Source organism: Pieris napi, chromosome 14 (assembly GCF_905475465.1).
Source record: "Pieris napi chromosome 14, ilPieNapi1.2, whole genome shotgun sequence".
Taxonomy (NCBI): Eukaryota; Metazoa; Arthropoda; class Insecta; order Lepidoptera; family Pieridae; genus Pieris; species Pieris napi.
This window is the reverse complement of record NC_062247.1, coordinates 3,069,371-3,093,956: the sequence shown is the minus strand read 5'-3', so window position 1 is coordinate 3,093,956 and position 24,586 is coordinate 3,069,371. Positions and strand designations below refer to the sequence as shown.

At 36.0% G+C, this 24,586-nt stretch overlaps 2 protein-coding genes across 2 annotated transcripts; one reads left to right on the top strand and one right to left on the bottom strand.

Moving 5' to 3' along the window:
• Positions 1 to 57: 57 nt before the first annotated feature.
• Positions 58 to 12,759, top strand: LOC125055870 (venom serine carboxypeptidase-like). The gene is made up of 8 exons (XM_047658524.1): positions 58 to 324; positions 1,945 to 2,258; positions 7,286 to 7,404; positions 8,171 to 8,335; positions 8,891 to 9,058; positions 10,319 to 10,578; positions 11,969 to 12,103; positions 12,618 to 12,759. The coding sequence occupies exons 1-8, from the start codon at positions 287 to 289 to the stop codon at positions 12,745 to 12,747; spliced, it is 1,329 nt and encodes a 442-aa protein (XP_047514480.1). The 5' UTR covers positions 58 to 286; the 3' UTR covers positions 12,748 to 12,759.
• A 1,130-nt stretch (positions 12,760 to 13,889) lies between these two features.
• Positions 13,890 to 23,497, bottom strand: LOC125055865 (venom serine carboxypeptidase-like). The gene is made up of 8 exons (XM_047658520.1): positions 23,337 to 23,497; positions 22,331 to 22,668; positions 21,240 to 21,343; positions 20,013 to 20,180; positions 19,464 to 19,634; positions 17,666 to 17,934; positions 15,250 to 15,381; positions 13,890 to 14,311 (listed from the first exon to the last, which is right to left on the bottom strand). The coding sequence occupies exons 1-8, from the start codon at positions 23,354 to 23,356 to the stop codon at positions 13,960 to 13,962; spliced, it is 1,554 nt and encodes a 517-aa protein (XP_047514476.1). The 5' UTR covers positions 23,357 to 23,497; the 3' UTR covers positions 13,890 to 13,959.
• Between the last annotated feature and the right edge of the window lie 1,089 nt (positions 23,498 to 24,586).

Genomic DNA, 24,586 nt, shown 5'->3' with positions numbered 1-24,586 from the left:
ATAGAAAAACACATGAATCACGATAATTTCAAAATAGTACCAAAGTAAGGGATAAAATGTTAACAGATAATGCTACAAGCAGTAGAGAATTAAAGCAAGATAGATTAATAAAAGGAATTAATAAGGAGAATAAAAGATGCTTATTTTACATTTCATCATGCTTCTACAGAAATCTGTTTAATTCAGATTTGTTTAATTAACCATTACCGAGTTATCTTCACGCTTTGGTGTAAGTTTTCGTACCGATCAGACACACTGAAATGCCATTTCGCCACTTTTTCATGTTATGATGAAGTTACCCGTGTTTTGTGTATTATTTGTATGGTGAGTTTTTTTTTATTAAATTAAAAATGAATGTAATTCAACTAGGCGTATAAAGAAGTGTGGTGGAGGCTGGTAGATCTGCTCGATGTTTCTGCAACTGATTAACTTGAAAAATGGCAGGTCCAAAACACTCTAGACTCTAGGTTAAGTAGGTGGAGGAAGCGAGATATTCATGTAGCTGTGTTATGGAGCTCTGTGGATTGTGGGACTACTCCTTTGGGTAGTCGTGATATAAAGACCACTTCAAAGTGCAATCGATATAATAATGATAATGTAATACATTCTTCTTGAAAATAAATAAATACTGGCAGGCAAAGTCCTGACATTAGATATCATAAAAATAAAAAGCAATCAATTCTCTTTTGCTTTTTACACGGTTTATATTATTAGCTTCACCTGTATGTATGTATATATGTATGTATGTATGTAACCGACTCCTTCGGACTCGATTTTGAACCACTTTTAACGGACAGATTTAATTCAAACTTTGCGCACCTGTCAAAGATCGATGACAATGCAATAATCCGAAAAAAAATGAAAAAAATAAATAAAAAAAAATTACCAAAAAAATAAAAATAATGAACAAAAAATACTGGTATTATTGTGATAAAGCGTGGGGCGCTCTGTGCCACTATCAAGCAACCCACGCTTTTTCGCAATAATACCAGTATTTTTTGTTCATTACCATTTTCAGCCTAAATTAGGAATTATTTTTCACTTTTTAGTTTGATGTGCTTTAAAAGCGTGTTTTTTAGTTTTTTTAAACTATTATTTATTAAATCTAGAAGGCCATAATTTTGAAGATTGTTACCGCCTTCCATTGTTTTGGTTTCCCGGGTTATTTGTTTCAGTAGGGATGGAACCACTTGTCTGATCGTATAAGTCCCTGTAACAGACGGTACTAACAGATACTCGATCATAATATCACTATTTTGTTTTCATTCAATTTTAAACTGTTTTGCGAATTCCTCGCGATTTTAACGGATTAAACACTACTTATCCGGAGCTGGATATATTCGGTAGTGGGCTGATAGGTTTTTAAAGAAAGCATTGTTAAGTGTCTATCTCGAACCTAACCCGCTGTCTTGCTGGTAATCTTTTTCTTTGAACAAAAATTTCTGGTAGTTTTATTTTAACTGTATTTTTTATGTTTAAAAGTTTAAGTTCTTATAACATATATGTTTACCTACATTGTCCTGCATTTTAGATAAGAGTTTGTAACATAGACCGTATATTTACTATGTATGATGTGGTAAACTTGAATAAATAAACTTGATATAAAAATAAATCAGTGGCGGTACAATATCTTTAGGTTTTGGCTTCAGATTTCTGAATCTGTTTCCTGATATTTTTTTTAAATCTAATAGGCAAGTAGGTGATCTGCCTCCCGTGTCTGACACACGCCGTCGACTTTTTGGGTCTAAGACAAGTCGGTTTCCTCACGATGTTTTCCTTCACCGTTCGAGCAAATGTTAAATGCGCACTTAGAAAGTCCATTGGTGAACCAGCCGGGGATCGAACCTACGACCGCAGGGATGAGAGTCACACGCTGAAGCCAGTAGCCCAACACTGCTCACCCAAATAAACTTGATAAAGGCTTAAAAATACTTCTAATTTCAGTTCAATCAGCGTAAAATCCCACGAACTATGCGGAGACTGTTTGATACTAACCCCATACATCAAGAATGGTAGTACAGACCTCGCAAAGCAACTGTCAGAAGTAAACTCCACTCAATTTCTGGACATAAAGAGTCATTCGGGTTTTATCACGGTCAATGAGAAGTACGACTCGAATCTTTTCTTCTGGTATTTCCCGTTTAAAGGGAACATAAGCACCACACCCCTGATTATATGGCTTCAAGGAGGACCTGGTTATACTTCGCTAAAAGGCCTGTTTGATATTAACGGACCATTAGATGTTAGTAGTGGGAAAGGTAATGTACGATTTTAGTAAGAAATAAACAACGTTTATATGTTGAAAGCTCACAAATGGCCAAAAAGTCGTGGATCAAACGTAACGCCCTATTAAATGCGCCAAACTTGTTATACAGGGTCACTATTGCAGTATTTTGTTTCACAATGGGGTCCGAAGTAAACAAAAGGTTACGATTTGAGAAGTTTTTATATCGTATAACTTAATATTATCTTCAATACACTGAATAAACAACTATTAATAGCATGTCTAACGCAATGACTCCTCAGTACCAATTTTGTGGATATTATGAAAAAGGTACAGGATGTAGATTTCTTCGAATTTTAATAAGTATTAGTAAAAAAGTCAATTTTCTTATAAAAACGCAAAAAAAATTATAACTCTGCAGGGGTTGAGCTCAGGGACGTTCCGTAGAACATTTTTTTGCAGCTGATGACCTCATCTATCCCCTAGTTGCGTTTGATCCACGACTTTTTGGCCATCCTGTATACAAAAGAAATACAAAAACAATCACTTGAATCAAAAATGGGCCCAACTCTACTTTAAATTCCTGTCACCAGGAACACTTTTCAGTGGATCTATACTAACGTGACAGCTATATACAGTGAATAAACAAAAGCATTTTATATGCTGACACTCTGTAGATTGATGCTTATAACATTTTTTATAGAACAGGGGCCAAACGGGCAGGATCACCAGGATGTTAAGTAATATCGCCGCCCATGGACACTCTCAATGCCAGAAGGCTCGCGAGTGCGTTGCCACTAAGAATTGGTACGCTCTTTTCTTGAAGGACCCTAAGGGCCGGTTTTTTAATCCGTAGTTAACTCAACTATTGGTTAAATATCCTAACTATTAGTTAAATATCAGTAAAATGCATTTTTGACCCGTGGTTAGACAAACTAATGGTCAAATATCTAACGATTAGTCAAAAAAGTTAACTACTCAGTATCGGAGGGTTAACAAGATGGCCGCTGGTTATTTATATAGTAACAGCTGTTTGTCATAGAAATCAAAATATGATAAATACGTTTATTACTATCTAATGATGAATTTAAACATAGTGCGATACTTTAATGAATGAGACGATGAAGAAGACGATGATATTATATTTTTTTTTTTTTTTTTTTATAATATATCACTTTTCTACTCCCCTGCCATTGTGTCCAGGGACCTTTGCACATCACACGTCTCGCGAAAGACGCCCCGGCTACATCTGTAATATTTTTGTTAACAATATTCATGGGCGAGCCGGGACGCAATTCCTCGCGAGACCCGTTCTTGGGGTTTTGTTTGCCGCCTTTATATATTCCACAATTTTTTCGCAGAACCGTTCCAGGCACGATCTGTGCTTTATTAACATGTCCTGTAGGCCGTTACGGTCTACAGTCATCTGCATTTGTTGCTCCAGGTCGTGCCTGGACGATGCGAAAGTAGGGCAATGTATGAGCACATGTTCTACTGTTTGTTCTTCATCGCCGCAGTCACATGCTGGGCTTGTCCTAATTTTAAACCTATGAAGGTAATGTGCAAAGGCTCCGTGCCCTGTAAGAATTTGCGCCATCTGGGGTGTGAAACGCTTCTCTTTTATTAATTTGTACGCAGTTCTAACATTTGCGATAAATAATTTTGTAGTTCCAGCTGTTTCACCCCCCAGGTAGCGTTCATTCCATACATCTAGAGTCTTTTGCCTTATCTGATGTTTTACATATGACAGGGGGTATGCGGCGTATTCAGGTTTTGACCTTAGTCTTTCCGCCGCTTCTTTTGCTAACGTGTCCGCCCTCTCGTTCCCTGGCGTACCAACGTGCGCCTTTACCCAGAAGAGGCTTATATGAGTTCCTCTTTTGCGGCACTCTTCCAGGCTCCGGCGGATCTCGGCTACCTGGGGATCGAGAGATCGTCCACTCACAATAGCATCTAATGCCGACCTAGAATCACTGTATATTCTAGCGTCACGCTTATTTTTATTTATGTGGCTAATCGCGTTTCGTAGTGCCGTCAATTCAGCTTGAAAAACTGTGCAGTGGGGCGCCATCTTAATCATCTTGCTATTTATTTCCATTCCATCTTTCCATTCCGTCCAAGCGGCACCCACTCCTATACTTGTTTTGCTGCCGTCCGTATAGATTTGTGTGCCGCCGTGTCCTTCGATTTCTTCCGGATTGGTGAGCATCTTGTAGTCCAGTTTTGTTTGTTTCGCCGGGTGTGGGAGATCTACGTATTTCACTCTCCTCTCTAATTCTTCGCCCTCCAGTATTTCCGTGCTGACCCCCCTTCTTATCTCGTATAAGGCAGCGGCTTCTTGAATACGGAGGTCTAGTGGAAGTATCCCGGCCAGTAGGGTTGCTGCGTGTAATGATGTCGTCCTATAAGTTTTTGCTACTTTTTGGGCAAAGCCCCTTTGAAGATGATTTAGTTTTCTGCGTACACAGATTTTATTTGTCGCGGGAGCCCACACCGCGGCCGCATACATTACGATTGGTTCAATAACGGCAGTGTACGCGGTCGCGATAACTTGCTGGTTTAGTCCCCATTCGATCTTCGCGGCTTTGGCCAGCTGCTTATATATCTGAATGGCCTTCCGGCATACCCTCTCCACATGTCTGTTAAACGTGAGTCTAGCATCCACATCAACTCCGAGAATTCGAATGTGGTTATCCATCTGTATCGGTACATTATTCATATTTAGCCGTGGGGTATCATACTTCAGTTTGCGCGTCACCACCATGGCTTTGGTCTTGTGTGGCGCAAACTTCAGTTTGTTTAGGATACCCCATCTATGTATCCGGTTCAATGTTAGGTTGAGGTTCTGCTGGATCTCACTACCGGTCTCTCCTTCCGCTATCAAAACGACGTCATCCGCAAAAGCCTGGACGTACTCACCACCATTTCGCAAGTCCTGTAGGAGCGGGTCCAATATTAGATTCCACATTGTTGGTCCCCCTATTGAACCCTGAACGCAGCCTTTGTTAGTTACTTTTTCAACCGTTTGTCCAGCGTAGGTTAATTTTATTTGTCTTTCGTGTAAGTAACTATCCATTACTTTCCTTAGTTTTAATGGGCATTGTTCTTCTGCCAGTCGGACTCTAATTTGCGGCCACCAAGCGCTGTCAAATGCGCCCTCTATATCGAGTGATACGATTGTTAGTATCTTCTTTTGTTTCAGCTTTGCGCGTATATGTGTGACTGCGTCATATAGGGCGTCTTCAGTGCTCCGCTGGGGCATGAATCCGTATTGGATTTTCGAGGTTTTCGGGACTAGATACCACTTTAGCCGAGCGATTATCATTTTTTCGTATACTTTGCCTAGAAGAGGTAGTAAGCCTATGGGTCTGTAAGACTTCGGGTTTGTATAATCTGTCTTACCAGGTTTGCGCAATACAATTATTGTAGCCTTTTTCCACAATTTGGGGAAGTACCCTAGCTCCAGGCATTTATTTAGGACGGTGAGGAATAAGTTAGGCGCCGCGTTTATCGCGTGCCAACTTATGTCCGCCGTTATGCCATCTTCTCCGGGGGCCTTCCTCGGGTTGAAACTGAGAGCGGCGGTTTCGAGTTCAGTCATTGTAAAAGGGGGATCATAGACTAAGTTATGTCCCTCTTTATTTACTGTGTTTGCTCTTCTTCTTATAAATTTGTGGTCTTCAGTTTCATCCTCACTAGTGTCTTCCGGGAAGAAGGTTCTTGCCAAGGTCTCCGCTGACTCCCTTTCGCTAATGTATCTACCGTCCCTGCGAAGTGGTAAATCCTGGACTCTGGTCTCTGTCCCTCTTATCACTCTATATATACCTTCCCACATTGTCTCTCTTTCCTGTTTCTCGCAGAACTTTTTCCAACTCTCAGTTTGGGCTTGTTTGATCCGGTTTTCATACTCTTGTTTTAATGCAAGGTATTCACCTACAACCTCTTGCCTTCTGCGTGCTGCGGCACATCTTATCCTTCTCTTTCTAGTCTCAACCTGTTTCTTGAGCACCTGTAGTTCTTCGGTCCACCAAACCATTTTTGTTTTCTTCCCGGTTTTAATTTTTGGAATTGCTATTTCACTTGATTTAATTACTACATCTGTGAATTTTTCTACAATTTGTTCCAAGTCTTCAATTTTATCTATCTTTGTTACGACGTCCTCTGTTAACTGAGAATTTTCTATATTTCCTAACATTTCTTCCTTGAATTTTACCCAATCAGCTTTTTTACTGTTGTAAATTTTTGTTTTACTCTTTCTCTGGATTCCTTGATGCATTTTTGCATTAATTTTGAATAATATGGCATTGTGATCCGATGAAACCATTCCTATGTCTACTCTCCAATCTTCAATCTTTCCCAGTAGGTCACTCGTGCACACTGTTACGTCTAAGTGGCTGACTATTCTGGTTCCTCTCCTTATAACCTCAAATGTTGGTTGCTTCCCATCATTGAAAATGAAAATGAAATGATGATATTATATTAGAATCGAATTGGTTCGGAAATACTTCAGTGGGCAGCTGGTTCATAGCGATGGTGAGCGGCAACTGTCTTGAAAAACGCAGTTGGGAAACGGCGGACGTCATTTTGTAATACTAATGTGCCTACCTGTAGTTTTAGCAGTGCAACCATAAAACTTCAGTACAGATACCGGAAAACATCTTGACCAAATGTCCTTGCCTGCGCAAAAGAGATTTTTAGGTATCACTAGGAGGGGGAGTGACGTGTCGACCGCGTTATTGGTAAATCAGTTGACGTTTGTGTCCCGCGCTGCGCAAACTTTCCCCCACTACCTTATTTAATGTTCAAAATGTTTGCCGGTATCTGTACAATTAGCACATTGCAATAAGAATTAAAGAAAGAACTTGATTATACGTAATAAAATAGGATGTGTGATTAAAAAAGAAAGTGTGGCCCACACGAGGATTCCCTAGACTCTTCCTTATACTATAGAAAGGATAGAATTTTGCAATGCTTTTTTTGTCAGATAGTGACATAGTGTCAATGCTAGCTCATTTAGACCTAGAATAAAGCAGTAAGTTTTTATCAAAGGTAAATTTACAGTCAAAAAACGTCAATTTTCCTGGAACTCCGACTATTCCATGCTTTTCTTGGACAACCCTGTGGGAACTGGATTTAGTTTCACGGGCGATGATCGAGGCTACACGGATAATGAAGATGATGTAAGTGATTATAAATTAGACATCAATTATGATGGCTTTTCCCTTTTTATATTTATTTTATATACTAGCTGACCCGGCTAACTTCGTTCCGCCTAACAGTCTAATAATATCGTGTTAACTTTAGTTAAACTTAACTTAGGATTACATTAATACAACTTTTTTTGCAAATACAGAAATGTTTTATTGCAAAAAAAGACAGTTTTACACATTACGCTTCTTCTCTCTAGAGCCAATATTGCGAGACTAGATGTTAAAACACTTTCTGATATACAACATTTTTGATGAGGTAACACATGTCTTCGATCAAGATCAAAGCCTGGTTTTGCATCTCCTCATTCACCTCAAGATCGGAATTTCATGAACTGACTCGAATTCAATGTAAAATGTTGCGTAGTCAACACATGCTGTTGCATTCGTAAAATTAATTAATTAATTTATTGTTATTTGATAACTTTTCCGATATTTTATTACTTATTCTGCTATTTGGAGCGGAGAATAATCCACCATAAATGAGATAACTAACTTCAGCGTGCGACTCTCTTCCTGAGGAGGTCGTAGGTTCGATCCCTGGCTGTACACCAATGGACTTTCTTTCTATGAGCGCATTTAACTCGAACCTGAACCCTCTGCGATCAACCTCTATTGTTTATTATGGTAGATAGTTATTTTTATTGAACTAAAAAATGTCTCCTAGACATTAATATATGTACTTGGCAAAACAACGTTTGCCTGGTCAGGTAGTTTAGAATATAAAGTTTTGTTCCAGGTTGGAGATCAAATGCATACATTTCTGGTCCAATTCCTGAAAATTTTTCCGGAGTTACAAGAAGCACCATTGTTTGTTGCTGGTGAATCATACGCTGGGAAATACGTACCCGCCTTGGCCATTCAAATACATAGAAGAATGGAAAAGCATCCAATTAATTTGAAGGTTTAATTATTTTTATTATAGGCAGTTAATTAAATACCTTTTTGATTAAGGCAATATATCATCATCACCTCGACGTCAGTCGTTCCAAATTTTTTAAGGCAGTTTTTGCCGCGCACCACCAATATGTGGAGCCCGCTGCCCGCCGATATATTTCCGAACCAATTCGACTTGGGTCCTTCAAGAAAATAACGTGCCAATTCTTAAAAGGCAACGCACTAGTGAGACCTCTATGAGTGTCTATGGGTGGCGGTATCACTGAACATCAGGTGAGCCGCATTTTACATAAAAATAGTAAAATCCGGTCTCTTATTCAAATTGATCAGAACGTTATCTCACGTTACCCACTTGAAATTTCAAAAAATAGTATGTAAGATAATACCACCACCACAGCTGGTTCCGCATAGTGGTGGTGCGCGGCAAAAACTACCTCAATAAACATTCAATTGTGGAGCGATATTTAGTATTTCTTTAATGGACTTAGCAGATAATATATTACATATTTGCAAGAAAACTGTTTAACATTTAAATTTCTTTGATCCTTTTTGTAATTTTCAGGGCATTGCAATTGGTAATGGCTTGATAGACCCCCTGAGCATGCTGCATTACACCGAATTCTGTCGAATACTAGGTCTTCTCGAAAATCGGGAACTTGAAGTGCTGAAAACAATTGAAGACAGCGCCATTAAGGCCATAAAGGAGGAGAAAATGTTAGATGCCGCATTGGTAAGAATTATTGTGGTGCCGCATTGGTAAGAATTATTGTGGTGCCGCATTGGTAAGAATTATTGTGATGCCGCATTGGTAAGAATAGGAGGCCAACGGGCAGGAGGCTCATCTGATGTTCTGTCTGACACTCACACTGCCAGAAGGCTCGCAAGTGCGTTACCGGCCTTTCACGAATTGGTACGCTCTTTGCTTGAAGGACTCTAAGTCGAATTGGTTCGTAAATACTTCAGTGACATTTGTGTAGGGGATAACTCTCTCCGACTCTCTTTCTCCAACCTAAAGGTTCTCTCGCTTAACAACTCGCTGATCGGTCGGATTAGTTTTGTTAGGGCGTTTAAGGTTAATCGAAGTGATTTGTAGATGTAAATATAAATATAGGGAAAATTTCATAAAAACTACTACGTATTTATTCCTCACCATTCGTATAATTCATAAGTATTAGTAATTTCACAAGACAAAATTATTTTATGAACAAGCGAACTGTGTAACTCCCGGGGTCTTCCCTGGGAGATTCGACCTTCAATTGTTTAAATAACAAGTATATTCCTCCCTGAAAAGTGAAAGGCCGGCAGCGCACCCACTGAAATGGGTATCCATAGGCTTCGATGAGTGCCTTTTTTGGGCGTCCCGTAGGTTGATTTGCCCCCATCCTATAAAAAAGTTACATCATTGCTAATAACGGTTATTCATTGTGACGACTTCAAAGTCGCGAAAGAACGAAGTCTTTATAGCGCTACGAATTTTGAAAGAACTATAAACTTGAGCAGTGTTGGCCTAGTGGTTTTACCGTGCGATTCTCATCCCCCAGGGATGTAGGACCCTCTGAGGTCGTAGGTTCGATCCGCGGCTGTGTACCAGTGGACTTTCTATGTGAAAACATCGTGAGGAAACCGGCTTGACTTAGACCCAAAAAATCAACGGCGTGTGTCAGACAGGAAAATTCATGTTCATTTGAGATTCATCAGATCATTGATCACCTATTTGCCTAATAGATCACGAAACAGATTCAGAAATCTGAGACCCAGACCTAAAAGTTTGTAGCGTCATTGGTATTTTGAACTTGCATACAAAAACGTCGGGCATCGCCAGTTTTAATGAGGTTTACTACATTCTTTTAGATATTATCTAAAAGAATGTAGTAAACCTCGCCTTCGGGTTTGTAGATCGTTTAAAAATACCAGCGACAAGCAGAATTGTCTATGGACAGAAAGGAATAAATATCTTCGTATCTATGAAACAAATATTACATCTGTTTAGGCGTTTAACAAAACCCTGGAGTACATAAAGAAACACAGCGGCGTAAGTTTATTTAATTTCAATGAAGAGCAAAATAACAGTGTACCGGCGTTTGAGGAGTTCGTGCAGCGAGAAGATATCAGAGCCCACATACATACAGGCAATGCATCTTTTGATTTAAATAATCAGCTGGTGTATGAGAAAATGCAGATAGATATTATGAATACAACGAAACCATTCGTTGAAGAACTTCTGGAGCACTATGGAGTTTTGTGTTATAGGTAATTCTTATTTATTAAGTAGCTGGAATGTATTGAAGCGTTAATAAAATGATGAAAGGAAATGTTTACGATGCGTGCGTACATCGTCCGACACCTTGAAGTTGTCTATAGTCAACATTTTAGTTTTCTCTATTGTTAGTGTCGTTTTTTCTACAAACGTAGAATAAAATTTTGAAAATAATTTTATCTTGTTACGCCAAAGAAGTATAACTTCTAACGCGTGTACATAAGTACACACACGTTTTTTTAGTAGGTAAGTTCAGTGGTTTGAAGCTGGGTAACAACTGACTTTAATCGTTTAAAATATGAGCTTATAACATAAAATTAGGTTAGGTTTTGACGTTAACAAACACTAACTTGGCTTACCTAAGGTTTCATAAATCTAAATGACACTTATGTTATTGGACATTATCAGAAACGAGAATGTTAAATTACAATTTATGTGTGGTTAAAACTTAATGGCAAATTTTGGCTTCAAGTGTGCGATTGCTTTTATCAATAGAAAGAAATGGTATGGATATCATCGGCTAGGTAAGAAGGTTCAGGCATATAGTTTTTCAAGGTTTACGAATCAGGGTTGCCTGTGTGGAGCCCCGGATCGCTAGTAAGATATATTGTTTGAATTTATTTATTCACACTTCGTTACATTTATACAAAAACAAATTACATAAAATTTTTAAGGATTGCATCGGCTGGCATTATCGCTAACAAGTGATCTCTTCCAGGCAACCCTCGTCAGAGAAAAGGTTAATAGGCTAAACAGTTTATTGGACTTCTATAAACATACTAACATTAATAATTAGAAATTAATAAATAGAAACTAAAAAGATGTCCTGTAGGACGTACATAATAGCAGCATTTCCTCGTCGCATTTGTTTTAATTTTATATTTACCAATTTTTAATTATTGAAGTTATACTTCTTTAGGCGAGTTATGAAAAATTGATGAGAGTGAAATTTTACGATGCGCGCGCACCGTGACACAAAATTAACAGAATGAAGTTGCCCACGAAAGATGCTACGGCATTGGACATAATTTAAAAACAACATTAGAATAATAATAGAATTTATGTTACACTTAATGTAAGAGAATAATAATAAATATTTATTTATGTAATTTTTTAAATGTAAACTGAACTTTATTGACTATAATGACTCCTTTTTCAGTCTTTGATTATTTAATTGTAATTAATTATTTGCATGCAATCAAAAACTATTTTTAATAATGCCAAAGAAGTATAACTTCTTACGCGCGTACATAAGTACACGCACCCTTTTTTTATTATTACTATGTAGGTTAAGAATATTGTAAATTTGTGTGTTGGAAATAAAACATGTCAAGTATCTATTTGAAGAGTAACTTTCAACAATGTGTGATAATAATTTCGTAGCGGACAGTTGGATGTAATGCTGCCATATGGTTTATCAATAAACCTCTACTCAAGCTTAAAATGGTCAAAGAGAGATGAGTATGTGGAGGCCCCACGACGGCGTCTGCGCAATGCTGGCAACAAGAGAATTGTAGCGTAAGTAACTGGAAATAATTTTTATATGTTCCAATTCAATGCCACTTTAGGGTATAGGATTAAAAACTTGCCGCCTAGAAGCAATACAAAATCCATAATTGCTGCATTACGCATACTCCAATTAATCATCATCATCATCAGCCTGTTTTAGTCCATTTCTGGACGTAGGCCTCCTCCACCTTCCTCCAACACGCCTTGCCACTGAGGTCTCTGCATTCACTGGACCAACCTCCTTGAAGATGTCGTCAGACCACCGACTAGGTCATGATGATGATCGCAGTACTGAGAGGAATGGCGGGATTTGGAGGAGGCCTTTGTCAAAAAAGGGCACAGAGATACCGAAAGGAAGATTGCCACAGAAACGTATTAAAATGTAAAAGTATCTGAATTAAAATACTATTATTATTATTAATAGTTATTTTATCTTTATATTAATTCTGATTGTATTTATTTATCTTATTGTAAATATAATCAGAAAAAAGAAGAAACGTAAAACGTATATGCAATTTTACAGGTTCAAGAAGAATGGCGGGAATTTCGCAGATGTGCTATTACGGCGCGCGGGTCACATGGTGCCGAGTGAACAACCAGAAATCGCCAAGTTTATCATTGATAAATTTATTCTTGAATATAAAGATCTATAAATATTTTCAGACTATGTATCATTGTTTAATTTGTTTTTTTTTTTCGCAATGACGGATCAAGAACAAAGTTTTTGTAGGTTATATGTCATTTAACTTACAATTGTTGCAAAAAGTGAGGTTACAAAACATTGCGTTAAGTCTTGAGCCTAACACAGCACAGCGTATTGGGGCGGCAGTTTTTTGGGGCGCCAATTTAGGAAGCGAACATTATTTTACGTGCAATTACAACGAAATTGTTGGAAATCTTGGGCATGACAACTGAAGAGACAAGGGCGACAAATACTGCACAGAATATACCTTAAAAATTTGTAAAATCGCTGGTGAAATAAGTGAATAGAGTGAAACGAGTGCAAGAAATAAAATAAGTTAAAACATAATGAAAAAAAATCTCTATCTAGGTTTATAAAGTAAGTACTTAGTGGTGAAACATAAAAGTGTAATATTTTTTTTAATTAATATGTTTTCTTTGATTTTATAACAAGATTAAATAGGTTTTTGGTAGATGTTCTGCAAGAACCCCTCCTCCCTAAGGCCTCCTTGATTGAACCAGTCTTTTCTGGATTTTGCTGAATCATCCAATTTGGACGCACTGTGTCCGTCCCCATTCTTTCTTTTTAGAGTGGATTTTTATTTTAAAGCCAATTCATATATATAACACCTTTATTTTTTTTTAAAGAAATTTTAAAGCCAATTCATATATAACAACTTTTATTTTATTAACAAGAATTTAAATGAACAATTTCAAATTAGAAAAAAGATTAATTATTCAATTAAAAAACAATTTTGCCTTTCGAAAAATATAATTTGATTATAAAAAAATAGACAAATGAACATACAATTAATCTTAAGATAACACAAATAAATGCTACGTTTTTAATTCACATAATACACGTTTCTTCCTCTTATTTCTTACTTTCTTCTTTTCATAGAAATATATAATACTACTCGATTATTATTACTAGGATAACGGGAAATTGGAAAATATATGTTATCATGAGTCCCGGTGAAATTAAAAGAATTCTTTAAAAAAATCACATTTGAAGCGAATTTACAAAACGAAATTCAAGGAATTCGATATCGAAAAGATAGTTTGGTAAAGTACTAATAAAGAAAGTATATATTCATGTATAAAAGGGTTTCGTAGATTTTATTTAAATTGAAAATAGCTTTTAGATTACAACATAACAAATGCAGGTATAAAATTAAATTAAATTATCTCATATTAATATCAGCCTCATTAACTGGACGAAATAATTTCATGTTCCTTCTGTATCTTATCAACAAAATGCCAAACAACAATACAACTGCGATTAAAATAACATTTATAATAGCACTTATAGTCAAACCAGTCTTATAATTGGTGGGTTCGATTTTTACCGCTTCAACGTAGGGCACGCTGACTATGTCTTTGGTGAGGAATGATGGTGGGAAGATAAAGTATTGTTCGGTTTTTTGAATGAAATTCGTAACGACGTGTAATAGTTCTGCTGGTTTATCCACTGATATTAGGTCACCTGTATTTGTAATTAAGACCTCCATTAAATTACCACCCGACTTAACGTACCTGGAATAAATATTAAACGAATATAAACACTAATTTACATTTATATAACACGATGTGTTTTTTTTATGGCTCTGGCACGGTTTGTGCATTAGCCAGCGTCGAGTATAAGATTTTTTATAATTCGTGCTTTTTGCCTTAGAAATTCGACCATGTCCTCCATGTACGGTTTAGGCACTCGCCCGGTACCGCACAACCCTCCCAAAGGCCGAGAACAAATTTAAATTAAATTAAAACTTGCCCTCGAACCGGGAATCGAACCTGGTACCCCTCACGCTGCCACTAAATAAGACCGCTAGGCTATGAGGCCCCCAACACGATGTTTCTAGCGCCTTTTAACGTGCATAAACTACAGACTATTTTTATATTTCTTGCGTTCCATTTTACATGTTAATAAAACGTGAGAATGTTAACGACTAGCGCGTTTGGCTGTGATTGGTCAAATGAAACGGTGGATAGAGGCGCGTGTCTATGATTGCAGTAGACTCTGTGTAACAAACAAGCGAATTTCTTTCCTCGTTAAGTCTTTCGTTTTATAACCTCTAATACATATTTATGGAAATTTTGTTCTCTTGCAGATAAATGAATATTTAGTTGCTATATTTTTGCATTCATAAAGGTAATATGTTTTGTCACGCTTATTTATTTAGAATGTGTTTGGAGAGTAATAAGGACAAAACAGTTAAAGCTTTAAATCTGTGTTACAAATACACGCTCTCAGAACGATGTAGAGTTGATTTTCAACTTTTTTTTTTACATTTAAATTAAATGTAAAATATACTTGAAATATGTAATTTAGGTATAGAAATTATTGGATTTGCGTTCCCTAATTGCCATTATTTCTTATAAAATCTGATAAAAGCCATGAGGCTGATTGCAGATGGATTAAAAATTAAAAAAAAAAGGTATAGTTTTTAAATTAATACGTAAGCCATACTCACCCAGCTATGTTATCGTTAAACCACCATGGAACTCGGGGTGCGTTTAAGAAATCATCCCGTTTATTCCAGTGCCAAGTCTTACGTATATGGTTAGCAAGTGGTACGCAAGGAGTAGTTAGAGAAAGCTGACCACTGTAACGAAAATAAGTTGTAACAATTTTAGGCTACAAAACGTGTGTGTACTTATGTACACGCGTTAGAAGTTATACTTCTTTGGCATATCAAGATGAAAATCTTTTCAAAAATATTATTCTACGTTTGTAGAAAAAATTACACTAACAATAGAGGAAACTAAAATGTTGACTATACGTGGGTAACACTGAAAATGTTTAGAACTGGCCAGTTAGAACCATGGCTAATGAAAACATTTTTTGAATTTTAATTTTAGAACTCTTTGGTAACCTAATGTATAGTGCTTTTCATGAAAGAAGTCCCGCGGTGATTTTTGGAACTAAATTTGACAGGTCGGCAATGTTGTCATTCGTCGATGTTATCAAGTTCGTTTGTTGTGGTAGATTTTTGTGAATTTTTAACTAGCTTAGTGCATTTTAAAGATTGATTACAATGCCAAAAGTTGTAAAAAGGTCGGCTCGAGAAATTATATTAAAGGTGAAAGAGTTCTGTGAAGCGGAACATAAGAATCAAGGTGTTTTAATACCACTAAACAATGTTCGGAAGAGAGTTGGCGCCATAACGGGCACTTTTTAGAGTTGCCATTTAATAATTTTTTGCTGTATTGATGGGACTTTTATGATATAAATTCGTTTTTGCGACAAAATTGAATAAATACATAACGTGATGAAACTAGGTAACTGAAATTAAAACATATACTTATTACATATTACATAATCATTATAAACTTAAAGTTACTTTTATTTTTAATTGTTCATAATTTAATTGCAGGTGTGTCAGAGAAAACTGTAACAATAATTACAAACGAAGGTATAATAGCGGCGTGTACTTCGAAAAACATTGTAACCCAACAATTATGCAATAAAACTCTGAATAAAAAATTGTATTGCTTTTCTTTACCCTATTTTCTCATCTTTTTCCTGTAAGTAGGTAGAACACCGCTAATATAAGTAAATAAAAATATACTTTTTACATAACAGAAATATTGTTTCATCGATGTATGCAGAAAATAATATTTGATAAATTACATCTGCTAAATGTAAATAAAATAGGTAATTTTTTTACTCATAAATGGCAACATTACGTTATGCGATTGCAGCGCCGCGTCTGGGGGACTTCTTTCATGAAAAGGACTATATATTGCATTCAATTGTCATTTGTTTTTGTGAATTGGCGGCAAATCTAAAACTCTTGTTACATGAAAATGAACCTAACGCGAGAAAATTTTCGGACAATGATTTATTATGACTTTCGTTGTGGGCGAACAACAAAGCTATGATAGGCTGCGATTAGCATTTCTTAATGAAGCCCCATCTCGTGCCATTATTTACAATTGGTTTAACGAGTTTAATCGTGGACGTAACAATCTCAATGATGATCTGCGTGAGGGACGTCCTTTTCTCAGTGGTTTCATCGAATGCGACGATGTGTAGAGAGTAATGGAGATTACTTCGAAAACCAATAAAAGTATTGGCAACTTTCTACAAGCCGTTTTTCATTTTCTAAACATTTTCAGTGTTACCTAGGTAGCTAGGTTCAGGGTATCGGTTATTTGTGACGGTGTGTGCGCGCATCGTAAAAATTTACTCTCATAATTTTTCCCTAACGCGCCAAAAGAAGTATAACTTCAAAAACACTATTCAAATGTTGACTATAGACAACTTCAGGGTGTCGGTTATTGGTGACGGTGGGCGCGCGCATCGTAAAAATTACTCTCATCATTTTTCCCTAACGCGCCAAAAGAAGTATAACTTCAAAAACACTAAAATGTTGACTATAGACAACTTCAGGGTGTCGGTTATTTGTGACGGTGGGCGCGCGCATCGTAAAAATTTACTCACATAATTTTTCCCTAACGCGCCAAAAGAAGTATAACTTCAAAAACACTATTAAAATGTTGACTATAGACAACTTCAGGGTGTCGGTTATTTGTGACGGTGTGCGCGCGCATCGTAAAAATTTACTCTCATAATTTTTCCCTAACGCGCCAAAAGAAGTATAACTTCAAAAACACTATTAAAATGTTGACTATAGACAACTTCAGGGTGTCGGTTATTTGTGACGGTGTGCGCGCGCATCGTAAAAATTTACTCTCATAATTTTTCCCTAACGCGCCAAAAGAAGTATAACTTCAAAAAAAATTAAACGTTGACTTAAGCTAACTTCAGGGTGTAGGTTATTTGTGACGGTGCGCGCGCATCGTAAAAATTTACTCTCATCATTTTTCCCTAACGCGCCAAAAGTATAACTTCAATAAACTTAATGTTGTCACTATATTACTTACCAATATATAAGAATCCGGTAATGTTCGAGAAGTTTCTCAACTGTCACAGTGACATTAGCGAGAAAATCATCCTTCATATAAATTAAGCCAGCGTAATTTTGTAATGAGAATTTAATGTCGCCAACATGAATAGAGTTTCTAACATCGTCGTCCGTTAAATAATCGAAAAAGGTATTATTATAATCGTTGTCTGTGTACTCCTTGAATGCGTTAAACGACTGAGTTTTGCCACTTATCTTTTTTAAATAATCTATGAGTTCCTCGCGAAACTGAAATACAATATATGTTATTGAAAGTATAGGTTTATTCAAAATTCAAAATTAAAAATCTTTATTCAATAACAAGTTACATTTTAATAGATATTGGAGCCCCTGGACTAAGTCTAGGGAGACCTGCCCTGCGATTCTGTAACTCACTTTTCGAACTCACACAAGGATTTGGCATTCTGAAAAGGTAGGAGCTTGTAGTTTATTGTTTATTAGAATGCCAAATCATAAAATGACTGCTTCACGACTGATTTGAGAGCGACCGCCGATGCGAAAACCGCTGTGTGAGTTCGAAAAGTGAGTCACAGAATCGCAGGGCTGTACAACAGGGTACTCCCTCCCTCCGTGCCCAACGTGCCGTGCGTTTCTATTACAGGCTGTGAACCAATAGGATTCGCTTTATATTTCACAATGAACACCCACTCGTACGATAAACCTTTACTAGGTACTTCTTAAATACTAACTTGTTTTAGGTCCTTTGCAAGAGTTAAAATCTTATAGGTAATAAAGTATTTTAGTGTACGACTTAATGTTAAAATATTTATGTGCCATAACTATATTGTTAGCTTTTAATATTTATTTCATTAAATTCTAAACGTTTCATGAAATATATAAATATATTCTTAAGAATCTTGCTAATGTTTAAAGAACTTTATTTCTCAAAACAAAAATCATAGTCTTGTCATATTGATAACATAGCATATTATAAACTGAAAACTACCAATTTTATATATATAACTAGCAGACTCGGCCAAGCGTTGCTGTGGCTAAGTCTGCTAGTTAGTTGCTTTTTTTTATATTACATAGTAGTAGAACACCAGTCCACCATGCTTTTTTGGTGGTTATGCCATTAAATTGTAGCTTAATACGTTGGTACTTTCAACACAGCGCCATCTGTTAGAATTGTGACTGTCAAATAATAAACAACTAATTTTAAATAAAATAATATTGTGGCTATAAATTAAGATGTAAGCTATCCTATCTTTTAAGTTGGATCAAACTGCACACGGTGTGCAAATTTAATTTAAAATCAGTTAAGTAGTTTAGGAGTCCATCGCGGACAAACAACGTGACACGTGATTTATATATATTAAGATTATGTTCATCAATACACTAATTATAATTTTAAGTGAACGATTATTAAACATTTCAAGTCAGCGGATTACCTCTCACGCCTTTAACATCCTTTTAACCACGAGAATGTAAGTGCGTGCTCCTATTTCACCATGCTTCCTGCTGATAGAGGACAAGTCTTTGTTTTTAATTTATTTTATTATTATTTATTACTTAAGATGTCATGTGAAACATGGTGTAATGGTTGCAGCTCCTTACAAACGTTGTGTAAAACAAAAAACGATTAAAAAGAGTGGCGGAGAGTTTATTGCCATCTCTTCCGTTCTACGCCCTTGATTTGAGAACTGGCAGTAAATGTAAAATTAGAAGCATTTAATGTATATTTCGTTTTTGACGTTCATTAGTGTACATTGTGTTACCTACATGAATAAATGATTTTTGACTTTGACTTTACTTACTGAGAATGCAGTAGAGCTTGAGCGATCTACGTTAATTTCCTGAAGATATTTGTCCTGTAGGGGCCGAGCTGCAATGGCACCTTGACTATCAATTAATCCAAAGCCAAGAAACACCGATATGTAATCTTGAATACTCTCTGCATTCAAAATTGGGTGACCTAAAATAAGACCCTGAAATATAAGATATAAAATTTAAAAGACTAATTCGCTTGCCTATGCTCGCAGATTTTTTTTCAGGAAAAATAAAAGAAGGTTTTGTCAAACTAGCTGATGTGGTCAAATAAAAAAAATAAAAAAAACCAGTGCCACTACAACCTTTTTTTAGTTCTGGGCCTCAGATTTCTGTATCATGATCCTCATTTGTTAATGAAATAGGCAAGTATTGTGCGTCGACTTTTTTGGGTTTAAGGCAAGCCGGTTTTCTCACGATATTTTCCTTCACCGTTTGAACGAATGTTAAATGCACATATACATAAAGTCTATTTTTACACAGCCGGGGATCGAACCTACGACCTCAGTGTCCAAGACAGCTCAATTTATAAAACATACCTGTAGATTAATTGTTGCCGAATCATTTTTAGCTTCATGAATTTTCAAGGCTAGATCGGGTATGAAATGCCCGGCAAAACCATCACCAGCGATATAAAGGGGAGCTGTAGACAGCTCCGGATATATTTGTACCAGTTGCTGGACCGCCCTTAGCAAGTGCGTTGAGAGCTGAAAAAAAATTAAAACATTATATATTATAAAATAGCAAAATTATACAATCATTTTTTTTTATACAATACCGGCGTGTCCCAGGTGGATCTTTATATTTAAAATATCTTTGATAACGAGGATAAAGTAGAATTGTGATACTAAAGAATTAAATTTTCAGATTTGTTTTATTTAGTTGTTGTGAGTTAATTCGTTTACATAGAGATATACAAATATTTCCTTTTAAAATTTTACCAGAGAGTCACTGTAGTATATAGAAATAATGTACTGTAGAAATTTGTAATAGTCCATACATAGATAATGCATTTAATAAAGATATATATATATATCTTAGAAATAAAATTTAATAATTAAAAAAAATAGATTTTAATTTCTATAGTATACTAGCTGTGCCCCGCGTTTTAACCTGCGTTTACTATGTCGTATTATATACCCAATATTTCCCAACGTGCGGTCCGCGTCCCACTGAGGGTAATTTGAATGATATAATTTATGTCTCATGTTTTGAAAATTTCCTTACTGTGTTTCATTAACAATTTCCTAGTAATTTCTTCATAAAACCTATCATTTAAGTTTCAAGTTTAAGTGAACATTTAAACTTTTTGAAGTTATACTTCTTTTGGCGCGTTAGGGTACAAAAGGAGTTAAATTTTTACGATCGCGCGCACACCGTCACAAAAAACCGACACCCTGAAGTTAGCTATAGCCAACATTATAGTTTTTTCTATTGTTAGTGTCGTTTTCTAAAAACGTAGAATAAATTTTTTGAAAAGATTTTTACCTTGTTACGCCAAAGAAGTATAAGTTCTAACGCGTGTATATAAGTACACACACGTTTATTTTAATATTAATAATTATTGGGAAACACTTATTTAGACTATGTAACACAAAAATAATGTAATAATAAAATAACACAAAAATAAAATAAATCAGTTTCATGGTTCAACTTCAAAGGTTCACCATTACAAACACGCAAAAATAAATTATTGTAATATGTTCTATATTATAAGCAGAAAATAATTCCAAAAGCACTTTACAAATAATTACATCTAAACTTACACTTTCTTTAGTTCTTGTTAAGTCATTACCAAAGCTGAAACCTGCGCCTGCACAGTTTTCCAAAAACACCATAGAAAACTGTTTGTTCCACGAATACTCCCTTTCTGGAAAAATCAAAAGTATTATTAATACAAAGAAAATATTGTTTTGAATACATACGAGTCCACTCGTTAAGAAAAAAAGAAAATTCTTCTCAGTCGTATTCTTCATTACTGAAGTATGAAACTACTTGGATCGATTAAGTTTCATTAGTAGTAGAAGAGGCAAAATGTTTGATGTTCGCGGATGATCTTAACCTTGACCTAGTCCCATGCTAAACTGATGAAGCTTGTGTTATGGGTACGAGGCAACGGATATACATACATATTATACATAGATAGACCTAACACATATATAAACACACAAAACCTAAGCACAACACCAAATGCTCATCGATGTTTGTCTCAGCCGGGGATCGAACCCGGGACTCATGGATTCGCACTCAGGGGTACTAACCACTAGACCAATGAGCCGTCAAATGTGCTGTTATTTCTTTTTGCAGGGCACGGTCACCGATTCTCTATGCCTATAGTGCCTCGGGCGCGTACGAACATACTCAGAGAAGCACCATTTACGCTTGTTTTGAGCACCCTAAACACTATTGCTTGTGAGACGGATATATTTAGTTGCACATTGGCTGAATTCACAAGAATTGCATAATTTATAATCTACTTTATAAAAATAAGTCGGGTTTTCCTTCCTGACGCTATAACTCCAGAACTCAAGAACCGATGTCCACGGTTTTGCATTCGTTGGAAAGGTCTCGGGCTCCGTGAGGTTTATAGCAAAGAAAATTCAGGAAAAATTTTAACAGAAAAGCGGGATCACCAAACCAAATGTTACATAAAACGAAGCCATCTGGTGGCGAAACGGAGTTCGCCGAGTTTGCTAGTTAGATATAAAATGGTTTAGGTTTTAAGTTTTTACTTGTTATGTTTATATTATGTTTTTAATTTAGTTTTCTATTGTATTAATATTAAGTTACTGTAAAAATAGGAAATAAGGAAAAATAAATAAATAAAAATAAAATTATTCGTAAAAAAAATACATACCTTTCAATGAATTCCTTTCCTTGATCGGAACGAACCTGGTATCATTACGGACGAAGTAAAAAGGCCCAATTTGAGAAAATAGACCCTCCAAGCTCGTCATACCAACTTCGTCCTGAAGCCACAAAACCCATGGCACATTGGTACCGTTCACAGGAAAATACCAGAAGAATAGATTACTATCGTTTTCGACGCTTAAAAATCCCGTGTAACTCTTAGTTTGAAGAAAGTAATTGGGGTCAACGGCGGATGCATTTCTTGCTTCCTCTGTGCGATTTTTTTCAAGCAATGGCGTGAGTATTAAAGGTGGAGACGAAAGGGTTGACCCAAAAAGAGTTAAGCTGTTAAACAATTATAACTGATTATTACATGTATTTAAATAAATGTAGTACTCACGCTGACCACCGATGTAAAGACTGGAAACCGCCGAATTATGTAAATAATATAATATTTTTGTGTATTTTTAAAGTTTAAATAAAAAAGTTGGATAAATGTCCTATTTTAAAAATACCGTCGAATCTCGATAATTTGAAATTTTCAGAGATAAATTATTTCAAATTACCAAGAATACAAAATTACAAGCGATTAAATAAATACGAGGGGGAGGGGGGACTCAAGTAAATAATAGTTTGATCAAAATATGTATTAAGAATTAAATAGATACAATTAAATTTTTCTTTCGAACAGACGTCCGTAATCTGTTTTTGAGTGATTCTAACAATGTCCATAGAATTTAAAAAAAAACAAATGACAGATTTGGTCATGATAAACACTTAAAATTATATAGAGTAGGGAAGCCTGGACTTTTAGTTTTTACAAATTATCGCACATTCGAGAGCAAGATAGTAGGTAGATACTATTCCTTGAACTTCAAAATACCGAGAGGATTGAATAATATTGATTTATCCACTGTACATTTTCTATTTGTGAGTACGCATTTTAACTATTTTTAAGTATTGAATTTGCAATTAAGTCACTGTTTATGAATTAATGAAAATTAATAACTTACCACAACAATGATAATAACATTTTACACAGCGCGGTATGTTTGGTATTCAACGCCGGACACAAATAGCCAAGTCACAATTCGCAAGTCAGTATGAAACGAGTCGGTGAACGACATTTAAAACCAGTCATGACCTAACTCAATCGCGCGAGCTAAGGAATCGTTGAGACTTCAGAAGCTAAAGTAGGGATGCTCGATGAAACATCGATGTTTTGACATCGATGTTGCTATACCAAAAATATCGTAACATCGATGTTAACTCTCGGCCTCCCACACGACCAATACAACTTACGAAACAAATTCTATGAACACATCCGGAAATCAGGTGTATTAAAATTTTGAACGCGTATTCATTCTTTGCGCCCAGCCCTGCGATTCTGTAACTCACTTTTCGAACTCACACAGCGGTTTTCGCATCGGCGGTCGCTCTCAAATCAGTCGTGAGGCAGTCATTTTATGATTTGTCATTCTGAAAAGGTAGGAGGGAGGAAAACTACAAGGAAGCTTGTAGTTTATTGTTTATCAGAATGCCAAATCATAAAATGACTGCTTCACGACTGATTTGAGAGCGACCGCCGATGCGAAAACCGCTGTGTGAGTTCGAAAAGTGAGTTACAGAATCGCAGGGCAGGTCGTTCCCTTCATTCGTTCTTGGTAGTCTCGCTCGCTCTTTGTCTCTCACACTACTTCACTACTCTTTATCAACAAATAAATATATTAAAAAGTTCTTCTTTATCAAAAATACTTTTCGTTCAGTCAGTTGAAAAAAATATATCGGAATATGTAATAATTTGTTCTGTTTCTTAATAAATATCGAACCATTTCACTATATTTTTCTTTGTTAATAATCATCATCAATGTTTTCGATAAATATCGAACATCGATGTTGGGCTTGCGATTATGACATCGATGTCAAAATCGATGTTTTTCTAACATCGATCATCCCTAAGCTAAAGTCGAATACGGCCAAGGGTTTTCGAAAGTCGAAACATCTGTTTGCGATAGGTCTTAATTAAAACTGTATTTATTCTATATTATCGTGTACAAAGTTACATTAATAGATAATTGTACAACAAAAATACCATGAGCTCATGACCGTCAGGGAGCCCGTGATTGTTTTAATGTAAAGTTTCCATCCGTTGTTAATACAGGTTATAAATATTTACGATAATTTAGAATAATAATGATACATTTTTACTTGAAACTGGCATAAAGTCAAAACTATTGCCATAATATAAAAAAAATAATAATAA